This window comes from Eumetopias jubatus, unplaced genomic scaffold, assembly GCF_037043125.1.
Source record: "Eumetopias jubatus isolate StellerSeaLion01/CBP00866 unplaced genomic scaffold, mEumJub1_p1.0 scaffold_12, whole genome shotgun sequence".
Taxonomy (NCBI): domain Eukaryota; kingdom Metazoa; phylum Chordata; class Mammalia; order Carnivora; family Otariidae; genus Eumetopias; species Eumetopias jubatus.
In genome coordinates, this window is record NW_028274818.1 from 58304375 (window position 1) to 58317383 (window position 13009).

Consider the following 13009-nt stretch of genomic DNA (forward strand, 5'->3'; position numbering starts at 1 on the left):
CAGACGGTGCCTGCTCGTACCTATTTATATTCGGTGCTCGGGTCCTTGCCTGCCTTCCACATGGCTGACAAGAGCAGCGATGTTGCCTCAGTATGAATTGAACTTGTTGCTCAGGGACCTCAGAAAGTTCCGATGATAAGCTCACTGTTGAACTTTAATGGGCACACGAATCAACTGGGGATGGGATGAAAATGCAGGTTCTGGGCCAGGAGGTCAGCCATGTGCTTGAACTTCTCCATCTCTGTGGCTCCAGGTGCTGCTGCCGCTGCTCGTCCGGGGACCTCCCTGAATTGCAGGGGCCCCAAAGCAGCCCAGCCCACCTCTCCCCTGCTTGTTTAAAGTGCAGGTTCCTTGTCTGGACCTCTGATTTCTGGGACCAGCATCTCTGGGGCGGGGCCCAAGAATCAGCTCTCCTTCAGTACATCATAGGTTTCGGGGCATGTGAACAGGTTGGATTAGATTGGAGGAACACGTTCAAGGAGACCCAGGGAGTCATACACAAAGTTGGTTGTAGAAAACAGGCCTCTGTGGTGGAGCTTGAGTGGGGAAGACTGGCTAAGGGTCTCAGGACTGACGGGAGAACTGGGGTCTCTTGCTGCTCTCGTGTCAAGTGCATATGATGGGATTTGACGAGTGTTCCCCTGCCCGCTTGGTCCTACCTTCTTTTTCCAGTGGTCCGGCATGCTCTGCCCACCGCACGCCGAGGTGCCCTGACCATGAGCCTCAACTCCTCCCTCGGCCACAGGAAGGAGCTGAGCAACCTCACGGACCAGGAGGGTGGTGAAGGGGGCGCCGTCATCACCGACTTCGTCACCATCATTATCATCACCATTTTTGTCTGCCTGGGCAACCTGGTCATCGTGGTCACCTTGTACAAGAAGTCCTACCTCCTCACCCTCAGCAACAAGTTCGTCTTCAGCCTCACGCTCTCCAACTTCCTGCTGTCCGTGCTGGTGCTGCCTTTCGTGGCGACCAGCTCCATTCGGAGGGAATGGATCTTTGGCGTGGTCTGGTGCAACTTCTCGGCCCTTCTGTACCTGCTGATCAGCTCGGCCAGCATGCTCACACTCGGGGTCATCGCTGTGGACCGGTAAGCTTGCCTCAGAGAATTGAAGAATTAAGGAGTGATTGTGTGCCCAAGGGGACCTGAGAGATCATCTGGTCCTGAGACTTCCATACCGTCTTAGTTCCTTGGGAGGATGTCAGGGGCTTCTGCTGGGGAGGACAAGAAAGCAGGGTTCTGCCTCTTCCTCCATCCCCTTCCTTCAGCCAGAGCACCTCTGATTTTATTGCATTTGGGTTTATTTTTTAAAAGAGATTTCAATGCTTAAAAAATTCTCGAAACCTCTAATGCACACTTTATAGGTGAGAAAAAGAAGCTGGGGAAATGATGTGTCAGAGATATTAGGTCCAGGGTTTCCCAAGGGGTCACCTGCTGTCCAGCAAGTTGGTTGGGCCCCCACACTCATCACCCTTATTGGGATTGGCCACTTCATTCACCACGGGCAGGTGTTTGACTTCCGAGGGAGAGAGTAGGTTGAGCTTGCAGGATGGGGGAGGAGGCTGGTCCGGGTTCTTGTCACTGGGTGACACGGCCGCTGGGCTCCTTCGGGACCATCCGTCGTTTAGCTGACGAGTGGTAGCTGGATGGTGCATCCAGAGCACAGGCCTCTCCCAGGCCCCAGGCCAGACCCTCTCGGCTCTCTGTGGCTATGGGGAATGCAAAATGAAGGAAGCAGTCGGTCAGAACTAATCAGTTGGCCTCTCTAAATATCTTTTTTTCTCCGGTAATGCAAATGACACAGAGAATGTAAAGAATAAAATAAGAAATCCATAATCCCACCAATCGAAGCAATTACTGTTTCAGTTTTAGTATATTTGCCTCTAGTAAGTTTTGGTAGCATACAATACGTTTTTTATTTATTTTTTTTAAAGACTTATTTATTTATTTATTTATTTGAGAGAATGAGATAGAGAGAAAGCACAAGAGGAGGGAGTCAGAGGGAGAAGCAGACTCCCTGCTGAGCAGGGAGCCTGATGCGGGACTCCATCCCGGGACTCCAGGATCATGACCTGAGCCGAAGTCAGTTGCTTAACCAACTGAGCCACCCAGGCTCCCCAGTACGTTTTTTAAATAGGCTTTCCAGCACGTGTGGTTTTGCCAGACCACAAATCCAGAGCTGACAGGTGGCTTTGGGTGATCAGGGGCCTTCAGGAGAAAGGGCAAGCTGCTCTTCCAGCAACTCGTCCACCGGCTGACTCAGACCTCCATCCCAGGCAGGGCAGAGAGCCGAGGGCCCACCCCACTCCAGCCTGGGAGGGTGGCCTGGGCACCGTGGGAAGGCAGCCTCTACAGATGCCTGCCACCTGGTGCCCGAAGCTCCTGGAACTGGGTTAGAGCCTTTCTAGCAATCCTCTGGAGAGAAGGATGTGGACACACACAGGAGCGATACCTTGTTGCAGGGCCCCTTGGGGAGGTCGGGGTTGGAGGGAGGGAAGGCCACCCTGGGGCATTTGAGTTTCCCCACCTGCTTTTGTACGTTCCTTTCCTGGTGCCACCTAGAGGGCTTCCGGTGACTTCGGAGTGCCCGATTCAGCTCAGAACTGCAGGGCACTAGTGACTCTGATTCGCCCCAGGCTTGATCAGATCCCCGGGGCCTGGCACCTTTGTGCCTTTTTTTTTTTTTTTAATTTTGTAACAGGGCTTGGATTGGGCCCAACCCGGTAGATGTGTTATTGTTTCGTGTGAAAAATCCCGGGGTAACTGCGCCCACTGTGGAGTGGTAAATGCCGGGTAAGTGATGATGAGCATTGTCTCCCACCTGCAAATGTCAAATGCCCTTGAAGAACCTGATTTTTAATGGTTCCATGGTATTCCATCCTGTGGATGTACGAGAATTTATTTTTACAGTTCCTTCCTAGCTTACTGTTCTAGATAGCAGTTTTGAGGAACATGTATATTGTGGAATTGTATTTTTGGTAAGAGTAAACACACTTTCAAGATTCTTCATGTATCAAAGGCAGGTTGTTTTTCAGAAGATTGTACAGATTTTACTCCAGTAGCCATTTGTCAGCATCCCATCAAGACTGATTATATAACATTAGAAAAAATAATTGGAACTTTGTCGGTAGTGGGAAGGCGTGGGATCTCACTGTTCTTATTTCTGTGTTTTTTAAAAATCGTGGATCTCTGAGTGTCCCTTCCTGGGCCCTGGGTCCTGTGGGGCACGGAGGGAGAGCACACGGCTAGAGCAGAGCGGGGGGATTCGTTTTTAAGTGCCTCTCAGGGGGTCCTCTGATTGTGCCTGCATGACAGGGCGGCTCGAGGGGGCTGTGTGTTCGCTTGAACGTTGGGTTCCCAGCAAGCTTGACAGATCTTCCAGTCATGCTGTCCGAGCGTACCATCCCAGAGATGGCTGACCTCTTCCAGCACCTTCTTTCCTACTGGGGCGCTTGTTAGCCGGCCACTCTGGGGAAGGCTCAGGGTGGCGGGATGCAGTCGCGGGCAGGATACAGACCTTGCTCACCAGGAGTTTACGGCTGGCAGGGGAGTGTGGGGGGGAACCCAAAGCAGGAGTAGCCACGGGCACAGCTCCAGTCCTGCATTGGCTCTCGGGCAAAGGGGGCATTCGAACTAACTAGTGGGAACGGCGAGTAGGACGGCACAGGCGTGTAAGCGGTGGGAAGGACCCTGCCGGCTGAAGGCACGGCCTCCAGTTGTTTCTGTGAGAAACAGTTACTGGGCACCTGATGCGGGCCTGGCACAGCGGTTGGTGCTGGGGAGACACAGCCCCGTGAGAGGAGCAGACACGCCGAGGAGCTTGGTGTAGGGGAGAGGGACGGGTGACCGGACCACAGAACGTGTGGGACGCCACTGTGTTTGAGGGGCGGCCAGGCTGCAGAGCAGGGACAAGGGATGCGGGGCCGGGCCGGGCGTGGAGCCGGGGAGGTGTGTGCGCCCATCGTTGCCCGTGGCCAGGGGGTGTGGCTGGAGACGGGGTGACACCCATGACACTTGGCAGCACACTTGTCCCGCTCGAGCTCTGATCCCCACGCCACAGGCCCCGCAGCCTGGCACCAGCTCCTCCTCATGACACAGCCACGAGTCGAGAAGGGACCTCTGCCTCCCGCTAATGATGGGCAGTCAGGGCCTGGTTATCTCTGGTGACTCCCCTGCAAGCCCGAGGTGGGGCCACTCTCGCGGCCAGATCCTTGTGATTACAGCGTAGGAACTGCCGCGAAGCGTGGTGTTTTCAGATGACTTCAGGGCAGACGCAGTTGATTTTTTTTATTATTGGTCATTCATGTGGCTTAAAGATGCAGATTGACAGGACCAGTTAACTTGATCTTGTCCATTTAAATGACATACTTACACGCTCCTTCTTCCTGCTTAGTTTCAGTAAACTAATTTTACTCAATCTTGGTCACTTCGAGGTTACATACTTGCCCTAGTCTGTTGGAAACCTAAAGATGCAACTGTGTGTGTGTGTGTGTGTTTGTGTGTGTGAGAGAGAGGGAGGGAGGAAGGTAGAGATGGGGAGGGGTTGGGAGGGAGAGAGAGAAGAGGAAAAAGCAATAAAACATGAGAGGAGGAACAGAGAGAATGGGACTAGAAGAAAGAGATGGGCACATTTCTAAGAAAGTGGCAGAGGAGAAAACCTAGGGCACGGGTCATGACCTCACCTGAAAGGGTTGCTGGCTAGTCACTTGCCAGGCGCCGCACTGTGCTGTTAATAAACATTCATCCCAGCTGATTTTTGCAACAGCTCGACTGGCCCCCATTCTGCAGACGAGCAAAATGAGGCTTTGTGAGCTCACCCAAGCCCACGTGGCTGGTGGGTAACTCTTCCAGTTCTGAGGAGGTAAAGTCTGGACTCTTACTCACCTCCAGAGACTGCAAAGTGAGCCACCAGTCAGGTCCAACAAGCAGTGAGTTGAGCTTCGGGTTTCTCAGCCTGGCAGTGCTGACATCTTGGGCTGGATAACCCTTGCTGTGGGGGGGCCGGCCTGGGCGCTGCAGGATGTCCTCCCCGGTTGGGACCACCCAGAGTGTCTCCAGACACTGCCCCATGTCCCGGGGAGACCCCTCGTCCCCAGCTGAGAACCCCCACTAAAGAAATCCATCAAACTAAGTTGGCAGATGAGCCAGAAGCGTTTATCTTATAGCCTCATGAAGAGAGAGCAAAACACAGAGTGTAAAAACAGAATGGACCAGAGCGAAATTCGGTGGAAGTGTCAGTGTCCTAAACCAGCCACATGGACCTAGGCCCAGGTGGCGACTGTCATTGGACTTGGGAAGGCTTGTACCCTAAGTCTGTGACGTGGTCACCTGTGGCTCAGCCTGGAAGTGGCTCGTGTTCTCACTTCGCACTGGGATGGATGAAACCCCAGCTCTAAAAATAGCGTTTAATAAATGAAAGGAGCTGGAACTGTGGGATGGCCAGTGATGGTGACAGCAGTCACTCGTGCTTTTAGGAGACTGTTCAGCATAAGCTAACGTGTTCTCCCCGAGGTAGCTGTCGTCGGCTTGGGCTCTGTTGGTGTCCGTAGTAGAGCGGTCTTCCTGCAGCCGGCGTCGTTGGTGGAGGGCTGGCTCTCCCAGGAGAGCTCAGCCTTAGAGCCCTGGCGTGCAGAATGACTTTCAGTTACACGCGACATCGTGAGAGCCTCTTTTGGGACCAGAGGTCGTGCTTGGGCTCATGTGTAAAAATGAGTTGGTGGAGAAAAGACAAAGCTTCGGAAGCCAGTTAGAAGCCCAGAAGGCAAAAGAAGCCCTCTGTTTTGGCCTCTTATGGCCTGCAGGGGAGCAGGGAGTTGCTTTTCTGTATTTTCCTTTGAACCTACAACTAGGCCTAAATGAGGCTAAGTTGAAAGAAATGAAGTTCCAAATCTATGAAATCCATTTTTTTTTTTGTGGGCAGATGTGGGAATGTTCTCTATTTTCATAGAGCTATAGATTTGTGCATTTCATTGTATATGAATTTTACAAAAAATGAAAGCAAACCCTAAAACCAGAGTAGTGCTTGGAGGGTATGGATATAAATGGACAGCACTCTGGCCTGTCGGGGGGGCCCTTCTGACTCGGGGAGACTGACCCCTTGGGAGCTGGCCCCCGACCCCAGCGTCCTGGTGGGACTCAGGACCCAGCTGGGAAAGATTGCTGTCATGTCCCATTGGACTTGCTCATGGCCAGAACCTTAATCTGTGGGTGAAACAAATACCATTGGTTAGAATAAAGAAGTCTTGCCATAAAATAATAATAACTGGGTGTTAAGAATAGCCAGAAGGGTATGTTGCGGAGGACAGCTTATTAATTGTAATTGTTTTTACGACTGCCAGAGCGGAGTTGGTCAGAGGAGCTGGGGGACAGTTAACGCCCCCCAGGCCTGGCTTCCAAACCCGGATGCACTCTTGCCCCTGAGGTGTCTTGAGGTCAGAGGGCCTGCAGTTTTTTAAAGGGCAGAGAAAAGTAGAAATCTGGGGTGCCTGCGTGGCTCAGTCAGGTGAGTGTCCGACTCTTGGTTTCGGCTCAGGTCATGATCTCAGGGGTTGTGGGAACACCCCCCCCCAAAAAAATCAGGCTCCTCTCTCTCAGCAGGGAGTCTGCTTGAGATTCTCTCCCTCTGCCCCTCCCCCTGCTCACACACGCGCTCTCTCTCTCTCAAATAAGTAAGTCTCAAAGCAGAAAGAGGAAGAAAGAAAGAAAAGGAGAAATCTCTCCCTTCTTTCTTTTTAAAATTAAGGAAACCTCCCAGGCGCCCCTCCATCCGACCGTAGTGTGCGCCCTCTCGTTTCATTTGCTGGGATGATGCCGCACAGGTCAGTGTCTCGGCCATCACCCGGCACGAGGTAGGAGACCAGACCACCAGAATGGCCTGCTTCATCTCTCGGGACACAGAAGGGCCCAGTGTCCCCTTTCGGTCATGGCGGTTGGGAGCAGTGTGAACAGTCCAGGCTCCCATTCTCAGGAAGGAAGGGGAAAGGTTGGGGGCAGGCAGACACCAGGCTCTGTCCCCACTGCTGTGGGAAGAGCAGGCGCACCCCGGGCCTTTCCCTCAGTCTCACCCGCTGAGTTCATGGCGCAGACCTGTGTCAGGGCTTCTGTGATTCCCGTGCTATGGAACTGAAGCTCTGAGAGGTTCAGTCAGCTACCCGAGGTCACACAGCGAGTGGACAGCAGAGCCACCGTCTGAAGCCAGGCGTTCCAGCTCCAAAGGCATGCTCCTTTCACTGGGCCGCATGCACGTGCAAGGTGCGAGGCCAGGTATCAGCATAAGACTGTTTTACCCCAGGCCGGGGGCAGTGATAGCCGTAAGCCATGGCAGGATCCCTGCAGGATCCTCTTCAGAGCCTCACCGGAAACGCTATCTTTCCACGCTCCATCTTGGCAGGAGCCCGAAGCCCCACGTCGGCAGCCCCAGGCTGACCTCTGGTTAGGAAGGTGCTTCCCAAGGGTGCAGACGGGGGAGGCAGCCCCTCCAGGAGAGGCGTGGCAGGGGGCAGTTCAAGCTGTGGCCCTGTCCCTGAGCCGCTGGTGCCCAGGGTGACTCAGGATAGTCCCAGTGGGGGAGGAGGCTTCACGGGAGATGTGTGACCCTCAGAGCCATGGCCATTTTCTCACATCCTGTCTGTACCAGGTAGCATCCGTGTGGCCACCCCTGTTGTTTGCACACGCTGTCCTCAGGGGGAACCCCTATTATTCATGAAACAGCTTTTCCTTTGGATAAAGTGTCTGGGTGGGGAGGGTGCTGGTTTACTTCTAACCCCATGGTCTACATCCTCTCACCCTTTCCAGTTCAAGGGTCAGGCCTGCAAGACTTAGCATGCCCAGGCCCCCGGCCCCCGGCCCCTGGCTCCTGGCCCCTGGCCTCCCATCTCCGGCTCCGTCTCCACTCCGCACCTGTCTGATGGCACTCCGGGCAGCTTCCCCATGGGGTGCAGGCTCACGTCTCCACGCCCCCCAGAGCTGCCTTCCACCTCACTTACTCCTGGGCCAGGGCCTCTGATCTTTGAAGACCTGGGTCTGTGGGCCATCTCCTGCAGGAAGCCTGTGCTGACCCCGCCATCTGGGCCAGGGCCCCGTCAGGCCTCCCCGCTCCACACGGGGCCGAGGGATTGGCAGCCACCCCTGTCATGTGGACTCTGGCTGGCATGTGTGTTGGGGACTGACTGTATGTCTTGTTTCTCCCCCTTGTCTTGGGCAGGCTGCATCTTCCTTCTCTGCTGTAACGTCCTCATCTGTAAAATGAGGGTGATGATAATACCACGACAGGCAGTTGTTGTGAGGACGACATGTAGCTCTTACTATTGCAGACTCTCATACTCTTCTTACCGTCTGTCCACCCCACCTCTCCTTGCTGCCTTTCTGGTACACTGCACAGTGCTCTGCACGGCAGACCTTCGGTAAATGTTCTCGAATGAGTGAACCCCATAGTCCTTCGATATTCAGGTTTTTTTTAAAAAGATTTTATTTATTTGTCAGAGAGAGAGCGAGACAGAGCACAAGCAGGGGGGGTGGGAGAGGGAGAAGCAGACTCCCCGCTGAGCAGGGAGCCCGATGTGGGACTCAATCCCAGGACCCTGGGATCATGACCTGAGCTGAAGGCAGATGCTTAACGACTGAGCCACCCACGTGCCCCCTCTTTTTAAAGATTTTATTTATTTATTTTTGAGAGAGAGAGAGAGAACACAAGCATGGGGGAGAGGCAGAGGGAGAGGGAGAAGCAGACTCCCTGCCAAGCAGGGATCCCAGTGCGGAATTCCATCCCAGGACCCTGGGATCATGACCTGAGCTGAAGGCAGATGCTTAACTGACCGAGCCACCCAGGCGCCCACATTAGTCTGGTTTTTCATGACCCTCTGAAAACTGATCTAAGTGGGTTAATGCCGGCAACACAGAAGTGATCTGGCTTAATGCAGGATCCCGCCGAACTCCCCCAGCTCCGGATCTGATTGGGCTCTGGCACTGTGACTTGGAAACAGGACCGCCTGAGCTCGTGGTTCATCCTGGCATCCAGCTCTTGACGGAAGAAGGGTCCCGCAAAGCTGTGTAACGTGGTCCCGTCTGTGACTTGTCGGGGACAAGTTGGGGGAAGGAGCTACTTATAGGAGCATTCGCCCCATGGTTGGATTAGATGGAGAAGTTTAGCAAAACTGCCCACATTGGAGAGCACTGGGTGGCCATTTGGGGATATTTTGCCTATTTTGACTGCTGTCTCTTGTCTCCCTCCATCCTTTCTCTAGCTACTATGCTGTCCTGTACCCCATGCTGTACCCCATGAAGATCACGGGGAACCGAGCTGTGATGGCGCTTGTCTACATCTGGCTCCATTCCCTCATCGGCTGCCTGCCCCCTCTGTTCGGTTGGTCATCGGTGGAGTTTGACGAGTTCAAGTGGATGTGTGTGGCGGCGTGGCACCGGGAGCCTGGCTACACGGCCTTCTGGCAGATCTGGTGCGCCCTGTTCCCCTTTCTGGTCATGCTGGTGTGCTACGGCTTCATATTCCGCGTGGCCAGGGTCAAGGCTCGCAAGGTGCACTGCGGCGCGGTGGTCATCGTGGAGGAGGACGCCCAGAGGGGTGGGAGGAAGAACTCCAGCACCTCCACCTCCTCCTCCGGCAGCAGGAGGAATGCCTTTCAGGGCGTGGTCTATTCAGCCAACCAGTGCAAAGCCCTCATCACCATCCTGGTGGTCCTCGGGGCCTTCATGGTCACCTGGGGCCCCTACATGCTTGTCATCACCTCCGAGGCCCTTTGGGGGAGGAACTATGTCTCCCCGACCCTGGAGACCTGGGCCACGTGGCTGTCCTTTACCAGCGCCATCTGCCACCCCCTGATCTATGGGCTCTGGAACAAGACAGTTCGCAAGGAGCTGCTGGGCCTGTGCTTTGGGGATCGGTACCACCGGGAGCCATTCGTGCCGCGGCAGAGGGCTTCTAGGCTCTTCAGCATTTCCAATAGGATCACAGGTAACTTGGGAACCTGCTGGGAAAGGGGTGCCCACCTCAGCCAGGAATAGCCTGTGGTCCTCTCGGGTGCTCTGCCATATTGATGGCTGAGCTCTCAGAGGCTCCAAGCCCAGGTGTCCATCGGGGAAGGAACATCCCGGAGTGTCCCCTGTCTTTCTCAAGCCCCTTGCGCAAGCTCAGCAGTTCAAGGCAGGGGACGCCAGAGTTCAGAAATCCGTTTTCTGTTAACCTAGCCATGGCCCGCTGGCCTTCTTTCTACTGACAACAGAACCCAGGCGTTGGTCCGGGCTACCCTCTGCTCCTGGCCGTCCTTTCCTGTCCGTGTTCTGTAAAGCATAGCCCCCTTGCGGGCACTCCCACCCGGCCTCAGCTGCCCATCCCCGAAAACGCTCCTCCGTGGGCTGTTCTTGCTGGTCAGTGGCTTCCTCATACTGTCACTGGTAATTCATATTGTGCCCAGCACCGCGCCAAATGTCACTGTCTCCTGTGTATAAAGCTGCTCCTCCATCTGGTAATCGATTGGGGAGCTGACAAGTTTCTGGAGACAATCCTTTCACCTTTGGTGAGACCCAGAGGAATTACTCTAGACTGAAATAGATTTTTTTAACCCTTTTTTATTTTGAAATAATTCCAGACTTGGAGAAGAGCTGGGAAGTGGGTACCTACCCTGCTTCTCCTGGTGTTAACATCCGGCCGAACCACAACAGTGACCAAACACTAAGACAGTAATATTAACTATGCACTTGATTCGGATTTCACCTATTGTCCCGTTCCTGTCCTTTTTCTGTACCAGGATCCAGTTCACCATCATGTCATGGCCCCCTTTGTCTTGTTCAAGCTTTGACAAGTCCTCATTCTGCCCTTGGCCCCCGTGACAGTAACGCTCTGGGGAGCCCTGGTCAGGGATTTTGTAGAAGGCCCCCCCGGGTGCGTTAGCTGATGTGTTCTCAGGATTAGAATGAGGTCATATGTTTTGGGCAGGGATGCTGTGAGGGTGCTGTGCTCTCTGAAGTGGTCACGTCAGGGGCACGTATGTGTTATTACTAGTTCATGTTACCTTGATGCTTAATGTCTTAGCTCAGGCTCCTGTCACAGAATATCATAGATGAGGGGCTTACACCACAGACACGGAGTTGTCACAGTTCCGGCAGCTGGAAGTCTGCGATCAGGTGCCACACGGTTGGGTTCTGGTGAGAGCGCTCTTCGAGCTGTCTTCTTGTGTGGGCTCACATGGTGGGGGTGTGGGGAGACAGAACCAGCCCTGTGGTCTCTTCTTCTGAGGACCCCACCCTCATGACCTCATCTACTCCTGATTACCTCCTAAAGGCCCTGTTTCCGGATGCCATCACATCACATCGGGGCTTAGGGCATATGAATTCTGGGGGGACACATTCAGTTCAGGGGTATCTGTCGGGTTTCTCCCCTGTAAAGTCACTGTGGTTTCCATTGCAATTAATACACACAATGGGGGAGATCCTTTGAGGCTGTGCAAATATCCCCTCTCTCCTTCAGCCTTCACCCAGTATTTTTAGCATGCATTGGTGGATCTTGCCTCTAGCAGTTAGTACCGTGTTATTCCAGTGGGGACGTAGCTGGATTTTTTGGATCATGTTTGAGGGAGATGATCACCTGGAGGAACTATTGGAAGAGAGATTTTGAAGGCACTTCGATAACTGGAAAAAGCTAGTTCAGATAACAGTTGAGAGAGGTCTTCCAACTTCCCTGTCAAGAGGGTGGAAAGAGATAGCTCATAATTATCGTGACTACTCCGTGGTAGTGGTGATAGGAGAGCTTTTCTGTGAGGCAATAACAAACCAACATCACTGATTTATTTCATGGGCTGACGGAATGTTACTTTTTTTTTTAAAGATTTTATTTATTTATTTGACAGAGAGAGACACAGCAAGAGAGGGAACACACGCAGGGGGAGTGGGAGAGGGAGAAGCAGGCTTCCCGCTGAGCAGGGAGCCCGATGTGGGACTCGATCCCAGGACCCTGGGATCATGACCGGAGCCTTGAGAGAGGAAGGAAGTCAGGGACTTTTTGCTCTTTTTTTTTTTTTTTTAAGTAGGCTCCATGCCCAACGTGGGACTTGAATTCATGACCCTGAGATCAAAGGAGGGGCTTTTTATTTTGACCAGAGGAGAAAAAGAATCTCTACATACCCCGGATTTTAACCACTGAAGTGCCCATCCCCTGCCTGCCCCTGGCCAATCCGTGTTTCCAAGTCCGCCTTGTGAGCCAGGACTGCATCCAGGGTCTGGTTTCGTTTCTCTGATTAATTAATTTCCATTTTGTAAAATCACTTGTCTTCTAGGCAAAAAATATGACCTGCTTTATATTCCATGGAAGCTGGAATGGGGAAAGAAAAAGAACGAGGAAAGAGAATGGAGGAGGAGAGGGTAGCTAGCACAAAAAGAAACGTCTGCTTTTGGCCGAGGTTTTCCATGCAGATCACCTGTGATGGTGGTGGCCAAGGTCGTGGGGCCAGGAGGAGGGGCGGGAAACACCAGCTGTGGTTTGGTTGGCGAGTCCAAGGCGGCTGGTGGCCGGCGCCCCGCCCCGCCGCGGCCCGCCCCGCCCCCGCCGGGAATGCCCGCGCCTTTCTGGGCCTCGGTCTGTCTGGCAGAGCCCCGCCGGGCGGACCCTACTCTGACGCCCCCTGTGGGCCTGGCTTGGATCCGCCCGGACTCCGGAACCAAAATCAGCTTGTGGGCCCCCTCCCTCAGTGCCCGAGCCCCGGCGGTCGCACAGGGAAAGAAAGAAGGGGAGATCCCTTCTAGAAAGCCACAAAGGACTGCAAGCTCTGTCTGGGTTTTGTTCCTCTCCACTTGGGTGGCCACCTGGGAAGTTTTTTTAACCAGCGTGTTGTGAGCAGAGGCAGAGAGGAATTCCAGAAATATCTGGAACTTCCCCGCTGAATCTGGGAGGTCAGGAGTTTGAGAAACGCGTTGTCATGTTTATTTCATCCACAGATTTCCACCATAATCAGTGGGTCTGTTAGCCCAAAGCTGAAGAAGTGCAAAGGCAAAGGTTTTCCC

General features: G+C 53.7%; 1 protein-coding gene across 3 annotated transcripts in view; it reads left to right on the forward strand.

The window, feature by feature from the left end:
- GPR161 (G protein-coupled receptor 161) overlaps positions 1-13009 on the forward strand; it is a 62277-nt gene that overhangs the window by 28368 nt on the left and 20900 nt on the right. For all 3 annotated transcript variants that reach the window (XM_088017126.1, XM_028111527.1, XM_028111528.2), the window contains exons 3-4: positions 673-1090; positions 9244-9968. In XM_088017126.1, the coding sequence (XP_087873252.1) occupies positions 673-1090; positions 9244-9968 (1143 nt within the window). The remainder of the gene's footprint in view (positions 1-672; positions 1091-9243; positions 9969-13009) is intronic.